This window comes from Lineus longissimus, chromosome 9 (genome assembly GCF_910592395.1).
Source record: "Lineus longissimus chromosome 9, tnLinLong1.2, whole genome shotgun sequence".
Taxonomy (NCBI): Eukaryota; Metazoa; Nemertea; class Pilidiophora; order Heteronemertea; family Lineidae; genus Lineus; species Lineus longissimus.
In genome coordinates, this window is record NC_088316.1 from 1,991,779 (window position 1) to 2,014,860 (window position 23,082).

Sequence of the window (23,082 nt, forward strand, 5' to 3'; positions counted from 1 at the left end):
AGGTCAAAATTTGCGCCTGTCAAAAATTGGATCTGCTGGTAGTGAATATCGAATTTCCCCAGATGCTGGCGTCCATAACCTCCTCAACAAAATTCATCTTCTACAAAAGCTTATCTTGCCAAAATGTCAAAACACAAAAGGATCGGCAATATTTTAGAAAATATAAAATCCGACATCACAGATATCGTTAAAATTGGTATTGGTCATGGCCGTTGTGAACTTTTGTACTTTACAAACCGGGAATTATATTTGGCTAAGGTCGTAGCATTAAGTGACCTTTTCTGATTGAACTTGCCGGGGGCCCCATAAGACAATCTGTCTGCCTCTACTGGTACAGCAAATTAATTTTTGTGTCTGATAGTTACACCGTATCTCCGTACGTTGATGATACTGATACTACGTATATGGTTGCTCAATTAACCCTTCAGTTCTAACTCTAGGGGTGTGCGTATATGACAAGTCCAACCCCTAGTTGGTAGGGTGGCAATTCACCTGGTTCGGAGGGTGTCGGATTCATCTAAATGGTAGGGTGTCAGATTCATCTGATTGGTAGGGTGTCGGACTCATCTAGCTAGGTAGGTGTCAGACTCTCCTGGTTGGTAGGGTGTCGGACTCATCTAGCTAGGTAGGTGTCAGACTCTCCTGGTTGGTAGGGTGTCGGACTAACCTAAGTAGAAGTGTGGCAGAATCACCTATTTGGTAGGTTGTCAGACTCCTGTATTTAGTGGTCAATTGGACCTAGTTGTTAAATTTTTGGAAACGTGTTATGTTGGGTTCACTACTCAATTTGGAAACATAGCTTTTGACCTCGCATGTTTCTTAACCAGGATGAATTCCTAACCATCAGATATCTATACGGTGAGCACAATGGCCCTCGGCCGTTTCATTTGTTTGAATGAGACGAAAAACAGATTCTTTGTTCCTAATACCTTTGCCAAAACAGGGCAGGCAGAAGACCACACCAATGAGATAAAGAATCATTTGCTTCTTCTTCCCTTGTCAAAGAAAATGCAGTCTAGGCCAATCACCACAATTGGGGCCAAACTGCAGTGGCACAGGATGAACTTTTGTGAGCGTTAACATTAAAGAATTATAGTCACCTAATGAAATGGGAGAAGTTTCTTCAAAGTGCTGTTTGTCTTCAGTTGTTAGCTTGCTGTATTTACTGAGGCTCCGTTACCTAATAAAGCAATGAAGTGAGCGAAGTCACATTGTGGCGCATCTAATTTAGCTCAAAGCCATCATCGTCTCATTAAGTAATCCTTGGGTAATCCTTATCATGATTTCGCAACGGTGAATTCGTCTGAGGCACAAACGAGATATTCCACCTCGATTAGCTTCATTACTGTTTCTGTATTTGTCATCGGAGTCTACGCGTACAGATCTCTAGGTGACTTAATTTTGTTGTCTGATTCTTGTTACGGGCTGTAGCAAAGACCATCTCTCATCTCTTAAAATGATGTCACCAGGTTTATTATTGAGTTACTCCAAGGAGTAACTGTTTTTCAGACTGACAACATCCATTTGGCTCCAAAGACAGAAAAATCTATTAAATGTCCAACTCCCCAATAACAAGATCTTCCTAGAAGTTGAAATAAAAACATCTCCCTAACCTGCTGATGCTGTTTGACTTTTTGGTCACTGGACTCAATAAAAAGTTCTCCAGCGAAAAATTTCCGCTTATCATCTCAGCTTTTACAGGCACAACAGGAACTTTTTTTACAGTGTTGTTTTCGGCATGAGTTTGAAACACGATACCATCTTCCTAAAAAACCCTGCTTTCCTTCTCTGTAGACGTACTATTCATCACTCCTGGTGACAAATCTAATATCACTGGTTCACATATCACTATCTATGTTATTTTTTTGCAATTTTTTCTTCTGACCTTTGCAAGTAAATCCTTTAATGCTTGGAATCCTGATGAAAAATTGCGGCTGAGATAAAAAGTTGCGGTGAGGTGTAAGCATAAGACTGGTTGCAGGAGTGCTATTGTCATCCAGCATATTGCGCTCACGGGTATCTCTGACAACTGTTGACTTCTAGTGATATTTAACTTATTGACCTCAGGGCCCAGATATTCAAAACAAGTTTTGTCACTGGGGATAACTTAACCTGGTGTTGTCTCCTTCAGTTAAGGATTTAGACTGCACCTAACATCAAGCAAAATTGATGCTGGCGTTCGTGACAAAACAGGTCACTAGCCTGAAATGAGGGTATGGTGCATCATGTCTACTGACCCTGTCAACTGCTGCACCCTGAAGAGTGCAGTCTGTTCGATAGGGTAGAAACATTTCATTTTGGATTGGAGATCTACTAACTTGGTGAAGAGAAAATTGCTTCAGTGAAAATCGAGCAGTGATGCATATTATCCAAAAAAAAACAAGTAAAGAAGAAATGACAGCTTTGAATTTGTTATATTTTTTATTGATGTCTATCGAACTTTGAAACTCTCGGATGGATGAACCTGCAGAAGAATTTAATCAATTTTATCATGCATCAGGTCACAGCCGTATCAGACTCAAGTTTTCTTCTTTATCCGCGATGGGATTTGAATACAAAGTGACATATCGGAGACGGCATGATCAATCTTGGCAAAGAGGGGGCGCATGAATAGCAATGTAATCCCCACTTGGAGGCCCACCAAATAATTTATAGCTTCTTAGCTTATTGATTATTTGGGGGATGAAGTAGATGTCAGTTACAGTGTAATAACTCTGGACGGGAGAGGCTTTAATCAATTTTGCCTACAATGCGACCCTCTATCATTTTGAGCAAGTTTGATCATCCGCTGAAGTTGTATTGAGGTTGGATGACTAGTATAATAAGGCATGATCACAGACTCATGAATGTAATGATAAAGCAAATAAATGGTAAATCAGATTGATGTAACGGCAAAGTGGAGACAGATGAATGTAATGGTAAATGAGATTGATGTAATGGCAAAGTGGAGACAGATGAATGTAATGGTAAAGCAAATAAATGGTAAAGAAGATTGATGTAATGGCAAAGTGGAAGAATGTAATGGCAAGGTAAATAAAGGGAAAGGGTAAAGGAGATTGATGTAATAATGAAGTGGATACAGATGAATGTAATGGCAAAGCAAATGAATGGTAAAGGAGATTGATGTAATGGCATGTTGTTCTTTGTTTGATTTGCATGTGACCGCAGCAACACATTACAATACCTTGTTGCTTTATAGGCCATTAGCGCTCTCGTCTTGATGGCTCGATTCATCACGTATAGATGCTAGTTTTCACCACTTAGCAGCACTGATTAGCACAATCAGTGCTACTAAGTGGTGAAGAGTAGCATCTGTATGCGATAAATCGAGCCAAGACATGGGCTCTAAATGGCGCCACTAGGGAATCTGTGTCTGAGTTTAAATGACATATGTAAGGTGATGTAACTATGATGTGGACATGCTGGGAAGTGCTCACTTGGGTGAGAACATTATTGTCACTTAGCAAAAGATTGCTTTTGCCATGATAGGCCGTTAGGGAAAGTAGGATTTAGCTTTGAAGAAGCTGAGAGAGTATAGCAAGGGACAGCAGGGGTCTGTGTCTGGGTAATGAAAGAGATGTGAGATGATGCACTGGTGCAGTACACATGCTGGCATGCTATCTTGAGCGAGAGCTAAGTCATCCTGCAGCGAAAGATTGAAGATTGCTCAATAATAAATTTTAGCAAATTTATTTAATATACATTTTTCAGACATTGTTCAGGTGGTTCCATCTGATGGGGCAGTGGTGAACTATGCTGGTATGTATGACATGTAACTCCATCAGTCAATCTCAAGGTGGAATGGTTTTGGTGCACATTCTTTACGACTCTGCTACCTCTTGCATCTGGTGGTGTTGTTAATAAAGGTTTCATTTTCATTCAAATACTTTTGTATAAACGTTTTCTGCATGAACTTGGCAGTTAAATTGCACGATCTGCAACAGCATGAAAACTGGCCATTTCTGTCTTTGAAGGCTTCAAGGGTATATCTACTGATAGAAAAGGGTTAAAATCATTTTATCGAACCCGAACAGGGTGATGGGAACGAGGTTATTTCCCAGTTTTTTTACCTCTAATAGTTACAGCGAAGGCTTTGGGATGTGCACACGCTATTATAACAATGTATTCAGCGTCCAATCAGAATCACATATAATGGAAACAGTCCTCCATATAAGAACAAGTGTGTTGACATCCATTTCAGCTTCAACATTGGTTGGTTAGAATCGCATGTAGAATATTCGTCAAACAGTGTAGATCAATGTACATAGCGCATATAAAGCAAACTTAGCATGATACCATAAGATCAAGGCCCAGTGGTATTCATGTGCTGCAATTAGTGGAGTTGGGGGCCTTTGATTTTTGCAGAGCTCGTGCCAGCAGTTGACAATATACCCTGTAGATTATTATAACATCAAAGGCCATTCTGTTACAAAAACTGCTATGACCTTTCTAGGCTGTATCATACTATCATAACATGGAAATTATCAAGGAAAGAATCATAGCGAGTGTTATTTCCTGCGATTAACCCTTTGATTAATTACTGTTGATTGCAAAATGGGTGCGATTTCTTTGGAAATTTCCCAGAAATTCTTTTCACCCCTTTATTAAGACTGTTTAATTAAGTGGCTGTCAGACAGTGGCAGAGCCCCCATGTCGCAGATATATGTGTTTTTCATGCAGTTTTGATGCAAATATTGACAAAAGCTGATGTTTAACCCCTCACAGCCTCCATCCCCTCATGACCAAAATCCTTCAAAAGGCCTCTCTAATCAGACATCATAAACAGTGTCCACTAGTGTCAAATCAGGATCCAGTAAGGTTTAAAGTCGATCAACGAAATAAGTCGGCTCTATGCAATATATTGCCTGAAGATTTCTTGACATTTGGGTGGAAGTTAAGGGGGTTCTGGTCAAAAGTCACAAGCGTCTAAAAACTTAGGAATCCCATTCCCAGTCATTTCCTTTAAGTCCATGTTGGCCGCTGGTTGACACTTGTAATTTTGACAACAACTTTCTTTTTTTACACCCAAATGTCAAAATTTCATGAAATGTGTCAAATGGCCTGCTTATGTTGTTTTTCATCTTTTACCCTTTACTTGATACTTGTGGGTGCTGTTTAAGGTGACCTCTACATCACCATCAGAATCATAGTCTGACTAATACACCCAGCGAATAACAAGTTTTCTTTTCACAGCAAGGTCTAGGTCAATAAAAGAGGTTTATTTGACGGATAGGATAACGTCTGAGCTTGTCACAGAGTCGAATGATAAATTGGCTTCATAAGACCTCAGTCTTTTATATTCCGACCCACTCAAATCAGGGTTGCATCATTAAACTTCTAGACGTCAGATTCGGTTGCTATTGCAATTGCCTTATTATCTCCAATTTCGGACCATTTGGTTTGTTTTCTATCAATTGTCTGTGCTAGCACCCATAAAAACAAATTCGCAACTTTATAAATCAATCTGTCAGCATTGAACAATCCTAGTCTGCCTTATAATGCAATAAATCAATTAATCATTAATGTGGCGAAAAATTCAAAAAATTACACTGTGACATGGTTGATCAATTGAAACCACTAGCACTAATTGTAATGCGGTGATTTCATCGATCGCACAGTCGTTTACGCATTAATCAGATTGTTTTATCCTGTTTCTAGCAGGGGGGCTTGTGACTGGTAATGCGATTATTAGCTAATGGGTCAGGCAATCCGTAAAGCTAATTTTTTATTGCGGTGATTGTGGATTGCGCAGTTGTTTGGGTATTTTTCATCGAGGCTAGACATTCCTTGATGGTTAGGGTAAAAATATTAGTACTAATTTTATTTCTAACAATAAACTCTTTGTTCTTAGAGCCCTCCCAAGAGAGCATCAGTTTACCCTATTGCTACCCTTGATCCACAGAGCAGTAAATGAAATAATGCTTCTCAATATCACTGAACTGCAGACCGGTACATGCACTTTTTTGCTTTTTACTCGATATACACAATCTCAGATCGAAGAGTGAATTCAATTTCTTCATAGCATTCTAACGTTTCCTTCTCCCATTTCTAGAGGCGTCCCCTAGTGGCCATCATGCAAAGCGGAATGGCAGCATTGCCCATCACACGTGTAAGTTGACCCTATCTCACCCTGTCTTGGTAGCCCTTCGTCAGACTGTCCCTCGTTGAAATGTAGCATGTTACGTTGATTAAAAACCGTCTAGTGTTCAATCCAGCCTCTCCATCGAGTTGAAGACGGCAGACAAATTGACATTGATTTTATATCTATCGCCAGTCAACAATGACAGAATGTTTGATGAAATAGTCAAGATATAGAGTCGACCAGACAGAAATATTAGATTCTAATGTAAGAAATTTGCGGAAACTGATTTCAAGGAGATTTCGATCAGGACAGTTATGTCAATAAAGTCAAATTTGTTTAAAGCTGCTTGTATCTACACAGGCAAAAGTTTCCATCAAGAATTTATGATGAGGGATAACCACCACAGATTCTAGGATTGCCCATCATAGATTCTAGGGTGATCCATCATAGAGTCTAGGGTGATCCATCATAGATTCTAGGGTGATCCATCATAGATTCTAGGGTGGTCCATCATAGATTCTAGGATGGTCCGTAATATAATCTAGGATGGCCCGTCATATAGTCTAGGATTGTCTGTCATAGATTCTAGGATGGCCCGTCATATAGTCTAGGATGGTCCATCATATAGTCTAGGATTGTCGTCATTGATTTTAGAATGGCCCATCATAGACGGGAACTTCCTTGTACATTTTACTCCAAATGCATTACAAAATACACACTTGGTGAAATGCTACTGCCACCTATCATTGGGGGATGAACCATTTCTAACCACTTTGATTCCCTGACATGAGAGTCACTTGACTTTATGATGACCTTATGTATGGCAAGCCAAAGCGGAATTTATTCAAGACTTTAGAATTACCATTCAAGAAGTTAAATATAAGTTCAAGAAGGAAATATATGTTCAAGACTAAAATATGTTCAACCTTGAATCAAATGTTTTCAACCTTGAATAAAATATGTTCAACCTTGAATAAAATATGTTCAACCTTGAATAAAATATGTTCAACCTTGAATAAAATATGTCCAACCTTGAACAAAATATATTCAATTACAAAATATATTCAATTAGAGCTCCAAAACGCAACACAAGTACCATGGGTTCGGGAAAGTCCGGACGCGGGTTCGGGAAAGTCCGTAAAGCATCAAAACATGAGCAACTACGTCATCAATTTTGTGGTCACGTGCGTCTTGAATATGGTCACGTGAGTCTTGAATATATTTTGTTCAAGGTTGAATATATTTTGTTCAAGGTTGGACATATTTTATTCAAGGTTGAACATATTTTATTCAAGGTTGAACATATTTTATTCAAGGTTGAACATATTTTATTCAAGGTTGAAAACATTTGATTCAAGGTTGAACATATTTTAGTCTTGAACATATACATTCCTTCTTGAACTTATATTTAACTTCTTGAATGGTAATTCTAAAGTCTTGAATAAATTCCGCTTTGGCTTGCCATACTTATGAGTGCTGTTATCTCTTTCACTGCTGGTCAACGACATGGAGAGGGTGTGGTTGAAAGGTTTGCCTGGCGGTCCCTGCTAGAGCATGAGTTGTATGATATATTGAAGTAATGGCCGCGTGTCTTTGTCTATTAATTTGTCTCCTTGATCTTGCAGATGTGACCCAGTCTAGAACCCATGTAGTTCTTTTGTTTACTAATGATTATCTCTTATAGATACCACTCTCTTGTTTGGAAACAACATCATCTATCCACAGTTCTCTTGCACCCTGTGAAAACTAACCGAATAAATTGTTAAACTGAATGATTTTTTGTCAGGGATTAACAAAACTAGAACTACACCTGCACCAGGCACACAAGTCCTACTACAGATTTCTGTCCAAGGCCAGCTTTGGAAGCTGGACTGCATGCATGGAGGAGGAAAAGGTGAATCAGATTTAGGCAGTAGTGGAGTGGGGGTCGTCAGGGGCAGACCTAGGAGTCTGAGAGGGGAGGGGGTTCATCAGGGGCAGACCTAGGAGTCTGAGAGGGGAGGGGGTTCGCCAGGGGCAGACCTAGGTGTCTGAGAGGGGAGGGGGCACGTCAGTAGAAGAGGGTGCCCCGAGGTGTCTTATGGCCACAATTTCCTAAAACTCTTGGAAACTACTTGTAGACTTCAGATAATGGGGCTGGGTGCCACATACCCCCTCGACAGTTGCATCATCCTTGACATACTCACTTCTGGCCTAAAGTGATGCACCTTTTGCCCACCCTTTTGGCATACAAGCATGTAATGTCTTCCTGGATTGCCTGTCTAATACCTTCACTAAAGCACACGGCAGACAGGTGATTTTTATCTCGATGGTGTGTGATAATATTGCATGTAACAAAATTGCCTATCTGCAGGGTCAGAGGCTGTGCATGCGACTAAAATCAGTCATTGATGCGTGGTATAATATCGCATGTTGCCACAATCGGCAGTCTTTTTATCACTTTTCGTGGCAATAATTGTCATTCCGCGCTGCGATAAACCTCACTTATCTGCGGTGTGCTTAAAATTCATTCAACCATGCATGGGTTCAATAGGAGGTACTTTGGCAAGAGAGAGGTACACCTTCACATTGATCGTCATAAGAAATTGGATGACAGAACCAATCTGAAACAGCATAATTTATGGCCTCGTGAGAACCAGTTACTCCGACTTCAGCCCACCTATTAACCATGCTCTGTGAGTTATAGCACTTTTGGTTCGGATCGTGAAACTTTAGATTGCGACGATTTCGCATTTTAAAGGGGGACTATAGGCAGGAGTAGGAGGCCATCTCCAGGTGACTAATATGTACCAGTTAGGGCACCATGGGTCATGTTTGATTCAGCAATAAATATATTCCTTGTAGAAGTATGAATAGTTTTGACGTACTGTGAGATGGGAGAGACACCTATTGACGACTTTGTGTAACTTTGTCTTGCCTATCTAGCTGCTGCCTATAGAGTCCCTTTAAGTGTTCACCATCTGATCAAAAGTATTCAAATTTATATCTCAGCATTTTAGAACATGGGAAGTTTTGGTCCTAAAGGTCTACTTTGAACTTTGATGGTTTCTGCCAAGTTCAAAGAATTTGCCATCTTCAAGTAGGTTTTGTAATTATCCTTCACATCCTTCAAGATGTTTCCGATAAGGGTTTAATGGAATTTTAATCTGAAATCATCTTGAATCACCTCAGGTCTATAAAGCTTTGAAGTTAAGCAATTCAAACAAAAAAAACATTGCTTTACTTTAAACACTGTTAAGGTTGGTATGTGACTCTCAGCTAAAAAAGTTGTAAATGTAGGTTTTTATCTTGTGGAAAACTTTCTTTGCTTATGAAGGGCATTACTTGGATCTTCATCGCTAATTCGGGGCTTTACTTGGATATTCGAGTGATCAGTCCATGCATAATTACTTTGGCATTCTGTCCAAATATTGGCAGAGCTAGTCTCAACTAATGTGATGATATTACCGAAGTAATTTGAAATAATGATGCGAGTAAATAATTAGTTTTAGCAGCTATCTTTGCTTTGAAGTATAGTGTTCATTGTCATAGATCCTACATGAACTTTTAGTGAAAATTAAAAAGGCTTTTTTTTTCAGGTTGACCTCTGACCCTTGTTCATTTGAATTTACTCGATTATGTGAAATTTTGGCAATAATTTACCTGTCGATATTGCCAATAATTTTGTTGACAAGAGTTGGATTCAATAATATCAAAAATATTCAGCTTATAATAGTAGTTTAAAAGGGGCCCATAAAGGGGCCCAGCATCACGTCAACCACTGCGTCTTGACGTCAGTTCCAACACCTCACACGGTTTAAGAGATCAAGCGAAGAATTTTGAGCCTTCACAACGGTCACACAAGCCAATTAAGCTAGTCGCATCTCATCGCATTGCCACGTCAAAAATAATAATAATATAATAGTAGTTTAAAGGTTAGAAAAGGACATTGGGTGATACCAAGAAATGATATAGGCTAGTCTTTATGAATTCTTGGTGATATAAATATTCTCCTTGAAGCATTAAGTTTGTTGGAAGAAGAAATCACATCAAGAAAAGAAAGGATACCTTTGTCTATTTTTTGGCAAATAGAATGGTATACTGTCAACCCCTTTACATTTGCGACTCAAATTCTTGTGCAAATATACCATTGAGATTTCACTTTATTTTATCACAAAGTCTCTATTTCTGCATACATAGTATCGAACAGATGGATCAAGCACTTTTTCTGGAAATAGGTGGATTTTCTGTGACATGAATTCATCCAATTTGCATCAAATCCATCGGCGAAATGTGACGTCATCTCGTCCATGTTTCGTATAAACCTTCATATCACGTGATTTCTTCCATTTATCATGCCTTCGTGCCATTCCATTTCAGCCGACGATGAATTTTCACCAGGAATGTGTATGTACCAACTTCATGCTGTATTTCTTCATTTGGAAATAAATGATGATGAAATAGGGGACAAGAATGCAACCCTGGGGTACCCCTGTATGATTCAATTCACTTCAAAATCCTGTTTTATGAGAGATTCTTCAAAGTGATCCATCATATTCCCAATGTGACATTCAGGGTTGTCCGCTAGGCATATTTTGACGCAATTCAGATCTCATTCTTGTCCAGGTTGGAATGCATTGGGAACTGGTTGATCACCTGCTCATGCAGAATCACTCAACTCCTACAAACAGGTGCATGTGGGTAGTATCAAGAATACTGTAGATCTTAAAATATTTGGGCCAGTTATTTTTACAATTTGGGAAAATTTCTAAAAAATGATAAAATTTGCACAATTTCTATTTTGACTGGCTACGAAATTTCTTCTGGTTTTTCCAATTGAAACATAAACGCCTGCAAAAATTAGGCACTTTACAGTCAATAAAAGCTTTATCCATTCTTGATACTCTCCACGGTCCACTTCAAGCCTTTCTGATTTCAAGGAGGATAAGATTTTTCTATCTCGATCTTTTCAAGTTTGCCAACATGGACTTTTCTCCTGGTGTCCATCACATAACGCTCTGTTTTCTAATAACAAAGCCTCGGCCGTCGTTGGTGAGTAAAATCTTCGTCTGTCACAGCATCTTCACCTTGTCGACGAGCCCCGTAAATCTCCTTGTCACTGTGTCTTTTTTCGTAATTATTAATACATTTATTGTAAACTCACAAAATCTTTTACAGATGCTTTTCATTCAAAACCTCTTGATTTACATATTTTTTCAATGAAGTGCATTGCGCAAGTGCAGTGGTGCACTGGTGCATAAAACACTTCGTCCCCCCAGATTTTATTCAAAATATTTACCCCTTCGCATTTTTCTGCAAATCTTGATATTCTCATTTAACATTTTTGGATTTCAATTTTAGGTTTCATTGTTTGCTTGAGATAGCCTACCGTCAATGCTTATTTTGACATTTTTTTCATGTTTTTAGAATGTCCAATGTTCGAGCATCTCTTTATAACATGTAGTTTACCCATTTTGCCACTTACTCTGATCAAACGAATCTAAGAACCTGCTTCCCTTTGGCATATTACAGAGACAGACTAGGCTACATGCAGTACAAGACTAGCAACTCAAGTCCTGCAGTGCGGAAAAATTTCATTTTGAACAAAAGTGCAATTTCCCCTACCGCTTGGCCAAGAAAGTGCTGCTGCATACATGTAACATCGACACTAGTCTGTCACCTTTTTACCAAAAAAACCCAGTTGTGATGTTTAACAACAGGGTGGCTCCTCCAGGTTGGCCTACTTCAGTCTTCAAAATCTTTTTTCCCATTTTCAATCTTCAAAATTTCTTTTTTTCTCCAAATTTTTCAATGGATACCCCTCTTATCCATTCGTGTTCTTCATTAAGTTTAAACATTAAACACATTTTTTCTTGGCTTTCTTCATGGTATCATTCAAAATTGTGATTGAAATGTGTTTTTGCTGATCTTCGAAAAAATGTTTTTTAAATTGTTGTCTTCAAATTTTCTCATAAATTTTACTTCTGCATGACTTTAAATCCTTCGTAGTTCTTGAGCCCCTCCCAAAATCTTACTCATACTAACATTTTTGATATGCAATAATTATGATTCAAAATTTCAGCGTCTCAAATGTTTATCATGGCAAGAACTCCATGGTAAAAAATATGGAAAGGACTTCATACGATTTCTTTCCAATCAGGAATACCTCAGGGGGACCTGTTTGGACCCCATTTGTTCAACCTATTCATCATCACTTAATTTCAACTTTTCACTGGCAACGCTTTACGCCTTGGTTCATCTATAGTCTGTCACTGATCACTGTAGACTGGTTTCCTGTCCTATGCTATCACGATAGAATTGCCAAGGAACTAGTCTACCTCACGGTTCAAGCTGCTCGAAGTTTCTGTTGTGCAGTGCAGTACTAACCCTCACTTTTAAATTGTGTGTGAAAAAAGTTAAATCTGCAGACATCACTTATAGCTTTTGGAACTTTATTCATGCACAAGCTCATATATTAATTTTCTGTAAAATCATTGTGTTGGTATCTATTTATTTTAGATATAACAATTGGAAAAAAGGTTTAATTGTTGTATAACAATGAGCAACTTTATTACCGGTAGGCAGCAGTTGTTAGCAGTCCAACACAAATAGATTTCAAGCCCATGTCAATTTCATCTACAAAAGTTTCTGCATTGTATTGGACAAAAAATGGTTACTGACACCTTTTGGTAATAAAGTCTCTCATTTAATTCCTTGAAAAGAATTCGGGACCACTTTTTTATACCAGTGGCTTATTTCCTCTTGTTTTCTCAAAAATTGCCCATCGCTAGACAACTTAAAGTCAATAAATTGGGGAGATATCTGATAGTTCCTGGTCTGACGTAAATCAACAATTTTGGGAGTCATCATATCGCGTCTTAAGACGTAGATATACGTCCTTTGCAGTCAAAGAGTTAATTTGGAAGGATATCAGTCAGTCATGACTTACAAAATTGAATATTAAAAAAATCCGGCCAAATTGTTGCTCCATAATTTGGTTTATGGGTTTGTAAACAAATTTGTCTGGTGGTGATATTGGGTATGTCTCACCAAAGGACATTGTCTTCTTCTGTTGTAGATGATTTCGATACTACTGACCAGCAGGTAGAGCAAGGAAAGTGAAGTCTGACAAATAAAAATCCAAACTTTCACTACACTATGTTGGCGACTAACGTCTTGCACAACCCTTCCCCTGAAAAATAATGTGTCTATGATAAAATTTTTAAGAGGTATTGGGAGTTATATGGTTTTTACACCAACTCTCAAAAATTAACCGTTTCTGCGGTACATATTGTAAATTAGACTGCACCGAGTGCTAATTGTCGATTGCACCCAGACCCCGCCCTCCAATATCTTGTCCTGTATATCAAAAGTACTGATCACTTGTGACTTTATGCTGCACTTTTTGAGGTGATAACTTGAGCATACCACTGCACATATAATACCACCCCTTTTCGGTAAGTTGATTTTTCATAAAAGTAAGGTTATTTATTGTTATTTTGCACTTCCATGTTGGAGATTAACTTGATGGCTAATCTATAGACGTGGGAAGGTACTAGTGAAAAGCACTTCTACATTGAAAAAGATACAGCAAAAACACTAAAGGAGACTTGTCCGTCCCGAGGGTGTCTGTAATGGAGAAGTTCAGCTGTACCTCCATACACATGGAATTGTTTGCTTAGTAAATGTCATCCCAAAAAACTACTTTCCCACTAGTATATTCTGGCGAGTTCACTGAAGTACGATACAATTGTATTGTGTCTCATGTCTCTCCAGGTTCAAAATTTGTTTTGCTGGCGTTATCCTGGAATAATGTCTGCCATAACCTCTCTATCAAGGACACCCCTAGAACTGAAAAATGCTATCCTTATAGGGAGGTGTCCTGATAAGAGAGGTCGAATTGAAGGGAAACGACCAATTTGGGACCATAACTAGTGTCTTCGATATTGAGGTTGTCCTTAATAGAGAGGTGTCCGCTAATGAAGGTTCCACTGTAATTGTCTCTCCATGTTCAACGTTTGTTTTTTTGTCCCGCCAGAATCCTCGATAAATGTCTGAATTACATGTTTACTCAGTCAACCTGGTTATATCGAGTAAAAGAATGTAGAGCATCGCGAGGGCGGATCTGGGAAATTTTTAAAAGATGCAAAAAAAATCCAATTGAAATTAATGGTTTTCTAATAATAGGCAGTCAGGGCAGGCTCCCCAATTTGCGAGTTGTAGCTAAATCAGGTTATCGCTTGTCAATTTACCTATTTAAGTCTCTATGTGTCATTTATTGGGTAGCTAAGGTATGATGGGGATATGTGATTTTATCCCTGATTTAAGGGTCGACCACAGACACTGTAGAGTACCTCCAGGTATATGGCACGGCTTAACCCGCCGGCCATGAGGGAATTCCTTTATGGCCCAGTGGTTGGCGCGTTGGCCCCAGAGTGGAAGTTAAGCAACGTTGAGCGCGGTCAACCTTTGGATCGGTGACCGGCGCGTACAATACAGACACCACCATTTTTGGCTAGAAGTTGAAATCCTAAAGCAATTAGACCTCTTTCAAAGTGAAGTGAATGGCAATTTCAAGGGTGTGAGTCTTTTCTTTGTTTTCCATAGAATGACCTCCCAGGCTTAAAGGGTAACTCCTGTCAAATTTCACCATATAATGTTTTAGCTGTTTTTGACAAATGACTACGTCACTTTCTCATAAATCGGTAAGGTTTTCGAATCGAAATGCACATTTTCTAGAAATTGATGGTTTAATCCCGCCCCCGGATGGCTCGCTTCGATGTCGTTTTCGTTGATGACGTCACAACATGAACATTTTCACGGTCGCGGTGGTTTACATTCAGCGATTTTATAATAAATCTAATCAAAAATGGAAAATTGAGCTTTACATTTGTGATCAACAATTAAAAACGGACGTATTTCCGCAAAGTTGTAAATCACATCATAGTATCACTTTAAATTGGCATTCACTTCATTTTGAACGGGTTCTGATCACTTTATGCTTTCAAATTCTAGCAATGATGGTGGTGCCTATGGTCAACCCTATCAAAACTAGTTTTATACTTACCGCATGGTAACAATATTACCGTCCCTCCAGTCACCGAAGGGAAACGCATTACTCAATCTTACAAGCAAATCTCATTAAACGTAATCGAATTCTTTTACTTTGTATCAATAGAAACCCAGGTAAAATCGAATTGTGTCGAAGAATTTATCAGCTAATCGGATTTTCTTTAATCCACTTGTGCATTCTGGGAATGACAGCGACATTACGCCGACTTTTTATGATGTATCGGGAAATTTCTGATCACGTTCATTTGAGTGTCACAATTACTCCTTGTCTATTAGCAGCTAAGCAGGACTTCCATTTTAATTGATGTAAAAACGATTTGAATTTGAATTTTACTTCTGCGCTTATCGACAAATGTCACGAATTGATAAGAATGAATCGTTACCGAAAGCCTATTATTACTTTTAGGTTTGAATTAATGGGTTTTTGGCATTGCCTTAATGGGTATTGACAGGCGCTGTCTTCAGAATGAGACTAGCTACTTTAGCAATTAGGCATGGCGCCGGTGCAAACAGTGACGACAGATCGTGTTTTGGGAACCAACGAACGTCGGGCAAAGGACAAATCAGGTGTTGTGTGGTGACGCAGGTGACGTCACCCGTGACGTCACCTGTCATGTCGCACAACACGTGATTGGTCGTGCCAGAAATTTCTTGGTCCCGAAAATGAGATTTTTCGACACTGCCTGGCACTGTTGTGGGGCCTTGAAGGAACGCGGCAGTGCTGTCTGCAAGGCTGAGCTACCAAATATTTAACCAGCAAATCATAAATTCATCTTGTGATTTCCAACTGGAATTCACTAGAGAAGATTTGGCAAGCTGATCCTCCATATTTTACTAGGAGGGATATTATGTGTCTTGATGATTCAAGATTGGGAACTTGGAATTATGCTCCTTAGCCCCCAAATGGTAGACTCCCAGGGCAGTCCATGGTGTCATCCTGATTTGATCTCTGGGTGACAGGACGAGCCGGTCCAATGCGCGGGATTGTACAAAACGGTTGTCTTCCGTCCTTCCAGGAGTATAGGTAAGCTGTGTTAGAACAGTACCCCCTCTGAGGAGTGGTGCTCCTAGTCACTCAACCCTAGGCAAACTTCAATAGTGTCTTTTGCTCATCTTTGAGGTTGATGTCTCTTGCAGCTATCAAAGCGGCCGTGCTCATTCAGAATTGGTACCGGCGCTACGTGGCCAAATTGGAAGCGAAGAGACGCTACACATGGAGTATCTTCCAGACCATTGAGTATGCTGGTGAACAGGATCAGCTCAAGGTACTTATAGTGGGCGTGCAGTGACGTCATTTGGGCGTCCATTTTGGATGTCAGTCCATGCCCTTGACCCTGCTGGCGTCGCCAATAAACTGTGCCACGTGGATATGCGTGCTTGCCATGACTCTCTCAATTTCTCCAATTTTTGCCCCCAGCCCCCTAATTTTGGTGTACACACCATTAAACAGTGTGTATTCAGTGTTTTTGAAAGGCCTGACCATCTAAGTGCAAACACTCAGAAGTAACGAGTTTCTGAGTCAAAAATTGCTATTTGGTGACTATAATCACTGAAATTTTGAACTTTGCGCCGCAAAAGCCCAGTGTCTTCCTCTGCACCTGATGGCGTCATTGCCAATAACATGCTTTGTTTGAATCCCTTTTCAGTTGTACAACTTCTTCAATGACATGCTGTTACACCTGAACACGGATGACGGCGGGAAGAATCTGGCGTCAGTGATTACAGCGGGACACCGACCTTTGGCAAAAAGTAAGTACGCAGATAAAATGTGTCTCAGGACTTTTTTCAGGCAGCTGGTTGGTCAGATAAAACAGTACAAACATGCCAAGTTTCATAGACTCATCAGGTTTTATCGACCTTATGAAAGCAGTGAATGATAAAGTTTTTGAACCGATTCACTCTGCCACCTGCACAACCTCGTCACAATCACCATCTGGGGGCGACATGGACTGATTTTTCAATATATGGCGCCGTCAAATGATTTTAGATGGACCTTGTTCCCAGGTACCCCAGATCTTGTCCCCAGTAGCCCCTCTCATATAAGAATCTGTCTGTTTGTTATCAGTCATCGTCTTTTAACACGATTTTGTTTCTCTACTTCAAAAATTGATAAAGATTCCGGTAAGATTTTCGTCATTTTTTTTCGTCATTTTCTTAAATAGTTTTATAACCTGCTTAAATTGCTGCTACAGATTTATTGAGTGAATCCAGTGATTTTATGGAAATGTGTCATAATTGAGGTGATGCTAATAGCTACTGTGTTTGTCAGTTGCTACGCAGGACCGTGTTCTAGCGGTATTTGTCGCATATTTAATTCAATTTGCATGCACTCGCCAATTACGTTGCACGATTTTAATGCATTTTTAACAGACTTTTTATCATTTTGATATCATTCAGTGTTACTAATTTCATTAATGAATGCAAGCGCATGAAGTGATTTATAGAGGGTGTTGGACGCAACTGCTGTAGTGCTTAAACGTCTTGCTTTATAGAAGTTCTTCACCTGAACTTAAGAAAAATATTGAGTTGCAGGTTGGACCCCGTCAGTAGGTCTTTCCAGCTCGGCTGGTTGGTAAGCCACCAGCTAGTAGAATATAGGGTAATATTGGGTGCAAACTGCCTTCTCACCAGGCACCTGGCATTAGAGATATGAGTTTGGAGGTAAAGAGTGTCCTATGAACCAAATGTGGCTGGCTCTTTCATTCTTTTTTGAGACATTAATTGTACCTCTTTACCGTATCATATGTGATTACATCTATCTTTGCCAAAAACAAGACGTTAATTCCGATTAAACTGAGCGAGTACATTTTGCCGTAATTTGCGATTTTCTTTGTGATTCAGAATTTGAAAGTATCGATGAAGAGGATGAGGAGTTATTGAAGAAGACCGACCCTGCTAGTATTAAAATTGAACACTCATACAAGGGACCCCACCTCCAGTTCCCATTGACGACGGCGCACCTGGATGCTCTCGTTGAGGGATTCAGAAGCAAACATGTAAGGTTTGGGACATAACGTCTCCAGGGCTTTGCCAATGCCATATAGCTCCCCCTTTTTCGTGCCAAAAATTCATTTGAATCTGATGGTTGATTGTGTTGACAGGTATTCTCTCCACATCAGATTGGGGTAGAGCCCTGCGGAGAAATTCGTAACATGATGTGGAACCTCCCTGAGCCAACACCTCTGTCAGCAGGACATCCTGTCTGTTGAAGAAATTGCTTTTGGTCCTGAATGGGGCATTTACATTGAATTCAACCTCTGTAGTCAGGACACCTCTCTATCAAGGACAGCACATGTCAGGCCCAAGGGTATCCTGAATAGAGAGTTTCTACTGTATCACAGCCTCAACCATTGCAATTCACACCAATTTTTAAATCTTTTTCGTTTCAGAAACTCCATGCCAAATACGTATTGGAACTTCTCCATGAAACTCGCAAGGTTCTCCGTGAGCGGGGAAACATCTATCATGCCTCGACTGCCATTGCCAAACAGATGACGGTGTGTGGGGACCTCCACGGCAAGATGGATGATCTCTTCATGATCTTTTATAAGGTAATTTTGATGTTTTCAGTTTTAGCCCCCTGGTGGTAAAATCAGGAATCGAACTGGACTGAAGTTAATATTGTTTGCGAATGTGAAGCGCTTTGAGTCAGTAGGCAGTACAGTGAAAAGCGCTGTATAAGTACTCATTGTTATTGATTTGTAAATATCGTCTTTCAGAATGGTCTTCCAAGCTCCAGCAATCCGTATGTCTTCAACGGAGACTTTGTAGATCGAGGTCCTCACTCCATCGAAACAGCTATGCTGCTCTTTGCCTGCCTTCTAGTCCACCCTCAGGATGTGTACATAAACCGAGGGAACCACGAAGACCATATCATGAACCTCAGGTAGGAAACATTGTCACCTTGGACAAGTCACTTTACGTCCATCAAGCGCACATATTGATTTAAATTGCAGGGAGTGTCGTTTGCTGAGCACTTTTGTCACTTGAGAGACGATGTTGCTGATGATGCAATTTGCCGGGTACCCTAAGTGGGTGTAACGCTAAAGGGCCTGATGTCGCTTTCAGAAAAGATCTGAACTTTGAAATAGCAGTACATGTTGGTGCCTATTTTTTGCCGCAAGAGACGAGTCACAGTTGAAAAGAGGGGATATGTCATGGTGACTATGATGATGAGATAACAGTTTCTTATCTATGGAAGTTTCATCTTTGAAGTTTTTACAAAATTGAAGTTGGAGCGAAATATTAGCACACTTTTCTGAAAGTTATTGGCAATGTTTTCTTTTTGCAGATATGGTTTTATCAAAGAGATTATGTCGAAATATAAGGTGAGTCTGACATTTACAGACAAGATAACTTTGAAACTAGGGCTCAAAGTGTAATTTTTAATCAGAGTATACAGCCTATAATCAACCTTAGGAAAAATTGCACACTGTTCCTTTCCCTTGAGGATTGATTTCTATTCAAATAGCTGACATTTCTTTAATCTTTTCATGAGCAGCCTATTCCTTTTTACTCAGGATGAAAAATGTTTATTTTCCATTTGCAGGAACATGCAACAAAAATAGCCCGCCTTTTTGAAGATGTGTTCAGTTGGTTACCATTGGCGACGGTGATTGACAGCAAGATTCTCGTCTGTCATGGCGGCATCTCGGATCGAACGGACCTGGATATGATACGACTGATCGACCGCCACAAATATGCCTCGATCTTGCGGCCGCCATTGACTGACGATGACAGTGAAGATGGATCGCGTGGAGCCACGAGGCAAAAAGTATTGGAGGAGTGGAGACAGGTTGGAATATTACTCAAAACTACAGAAAGCCTGCAGCACACAATTGACGGCACTATGAAACTATTTCTTTCACTCTTTCAGTGTGGTTATTCTTTCCAGTTAGTTTGCAGCAATTCCCAGCAGATATACTGGTGTCATTGTGTCTATTTGTTCTAAAACACATGTGTTAAATCTATTGAAAAGCTATTTTGTGTGTTTTTCTAGGTCCTGGATATCCTATGGAGTGACCCCAAGTCCCAGCCAGGTTGTAAACCCAACACGTTCCGAGGAGGAGGTAGCTACTTTGGCCCGGATATCACGAAGATGGTCTTGCGGAAACACGACTTATCGTTACTCATCAGGTCTCATGAGTGTAAACTTGAGGGCTATGAATTTGATCATGATAACTTGGTAAGAGTGTGCTCCTGAAGACTGATTTTAGGATAAAAAGTATTCGCATATGACAAACTGAGTTAACGTATACACTAAATTAACATGCGATGATCGGGAAAATTGATACATGCACTAATTGTCAAGAGGTCTCTAGTTTGATCCCCACTGCCGGCGTGAGACTCTGGGCAGGTCTCTTTGCGTTACATGCCTCACTCCACCCAGGGCTTAAAATGGTTACCAGTCAGAAGTACTCAGGTTGTAACACTGATTTCAGAGCAGCTCATGTGAGTTCTACTGATAGGTTTCAGCTTAGACTTGGGAATAAATGAAAAGTGCTTTAAGAATGTAGTACATTACAAAGCACTTTATAAGAACTTATATTTGTTTATTTGTTTATGTCTGTCTTCTCTTGCTCCAGGTGCTAACAGTCTTCTCTGCCTCCAATTATTACGAGGAGGGCAGTAACAAGGGGGCCTACGTGAAGTTCGGCACGGACCTCCAGCCCCACCTCATTCAGTATATGTCTTCGAAACAAACGGGGAGAAAACTAACCATCACACAAAGGTACAGTAGAATCTCTCTATCAGGGACACCCTCGGGACTGACAAGTGCAGTCCTTCATAGAGAAGTGTCCGTATTATATAGCAGTCAAATTTCAAGAATGAGTGTGTCTGAATAAAAATACTTGATAGCCAAAAGGTGGCAGTATCGGCATTCCATAACAAAAAACAGAACTGTATTCTACTCTGTAGCGGCTTTAGCTGTACCAGGTCTGTAAGTGTACCACTTTACCTTACCTACATTATACTTGTTTGAATATGGTACTTGGATAATTTGGTCAGTGCTTTAATAGTTAAACTTGTCGATGTGGTGCTCATTTGAGACAACCTTGCCGAGCGTGAAGCACTGCTGGCGGAGCAAACTAGTTCAAACACCTCATGTGGGATCCTTATCTTTGCATTTAGTTCATACTCATTATGATTTCTAACTTTATCATTTTCTGTCTCTGATGATAGGAATGGGTAATGCCAGCTGATCATCGTTCTCCTAGAAATGAATAGGGTGTCTCGGAGATATTCATTTCATCAAAGTCTCCAATAAATCTAAGTTCTTCGCCCGTCTCGGAAAGTTCGTATCAAGAAGCTTTTCTGAAGTTGGAACAGGCACATGTCCTGCCTGTGTAAAAGGCCTAAATTTGCAATGAACAGCGTGGTGTCTTTATTGAAAATTTGAAATCTGTAATCAAATTTGAAAATTTCCTTCAGGGTTTTTTCTGAAAATTTGTATCGTAGAATTTGATGAAATGAATATTGGGGTACCTTCTATGTTGTCTGTCTTAAAAACAAACCTATTTAGATGAAGAGAGTTTAGACAAACAAGTAATTAGTATGAGCAGCCCTTAGGCTACTATTGTAACACAAAACCTTTCCCTCCGCTACCCCTCACTGCTTTTAACCCCATATACCACATACCACATACCACCTACAGAATTGCAAAACACCTCCACAATCCACATACATAGTCGATGGGCAGATGATGCCATCCAATAGGACTATCTTAAGTGTAATAATGTTATTGCAAGCAGAAGATACTATCTTGACAACAAAGTTTTTGGGTCGTTAAGTCACTCATCTGTGGAGCACAATAGCGGTGTTGCTTCATTGCTATTGCTATCACTATCACTTCAAATAATATGAGACTGACTTAAGAAATAGCTTGACGGAACTTTAACCTGGTCTTCCTGCATAAAAAGGTGAAGAAATGCATTGTACGACAGGGTACTTGTCATCCTAAACTACCTTGGTACGCATGTTACTTGTCATCATAAACTACCATAGTACATTTACTTGCCATCATAAACTACCATAGCACCAGTCATCCTAAACTACCTTGGTATGCATATCACGTCATCATAATCTACCTTGGTATGCATATCACTTGTCAATCTACCTTGGTGTGCATATCACTTGTCATCATAATCTACCATAGTAGGCCTACTTGTTTGTCATCATAAACTACCAAGTACTTGTCATCATAAACTACCATAGCACCAGTCATCCTAAACTACCTTGGTATGCATATCACTTGTCATCATAATCTACCATAGTAGACCTACTTGTTTGTCATCATAAACTACCAAGTACTTGTCATCATAAACTACCATAGCACCAGTCATCCTAAATTACCTTGGTATGCATATCACTTGTCATCATAATCTACCATAGTAGGCCTACTTGTTTGTCATCATAAACTACCAAGTACTTGTCATCATAAACTACCAAGTACTTGTCATCATAAACTACCATAGCACCAGTCATCCTAAATTACCTTGGTATGCATATCACTTGTCATCATAATCTACCATAGTAGGCCTACTTGTTTGTCATCATAAACTACCAAGTACTTGTCATCATAAACTACCATAGCACCAGTCATCCTAAATTACCTTGGTATGCATATCACTTGTCATCATAATCTACCATAGTAGGCCTACTTGTTTGACATCATAAACTACCAAGTACTTGTCATCATAAACTACCATAGCACCAGTCATCCTAAACTACCTTGGTATGCATTTCACTTGTCATCATAATCTACCATAGTAGACCTACTTGTTTGTCATCATAAACTACCAAGTACTTGTCATCATAAACTACCATAGCACCAGTCATCCTAAACTACTTTGGTATGCATATCACTTGTCATCATAATCTACCATAGTAGGCCTACTTGTTTGACATCATAAACTACCAAGTAATGTCATCATAAACAACGTAACTTC

At 39.6% G+C, this 23,082-nt stretch overlaps 1 protein-coding gene across 8 annotated transcripts in view; it reads left to right on the plus strand.

Moving 5' to 3' along the window:
- The window catches only part of LOC135493196 (serine/threonine-protein phosphatase with EF-hands 2-like), a 54,989-nt gene that overhangs the window by 27,260 nt on the left and 4,647 nt on the right, over positions 1–23,082 (plus strand). For 2 of the 8 annotated variants that reach the window (XM_064780259.1, XM_064780258.1), the window contains exons 4-14: positions 3,712–3,759; positions 6,053–6,109; positions 16,271–16,398; positions 16,780–16,882; positions 17,975–18,129; positions 18,523–18,684; positions 18,853–19,019; positions 19,425–19,461; positions 19,683–19,928; positions 20,133–20,318; positions 20,719–20,864. In XM_064780259.1, coding sequence (XP_064636329.1) covers positions 3,712–3,759; positions 6,053–6,109; positions 16,271–16,398; positions 16,780–16,882; positions 17,975–18,129; positions 18,523–18,684; positions 18,853–19,019; positions 19,425–19,461; positions 19,683–19,928; positions 20,133–20,318; positions 20,719–20,864 — 1,435 coding nt within the window. Of the gene's footprint in view, positions 1–3,711; positions 3,760–6,052; positions 6,110–10,441; positions 10,469–11,035; positions 11,114–16,270; positions 16,399–16,779; positions 16,883–17,974; positions 18,130–18,522; positions 18,685–18,852; positions 19,020–19,424; positions 19,462–19,682; positions 19,929–20,132; positions 20,319–20,718; positions 20,865–23,082 lie in introns of all 8 variants that reach the window. The other 6 variants (XM_064780260.1, XM_064780262.1, XM_064780263.1 and 3 more) reach the window with 6 other exon arrangements.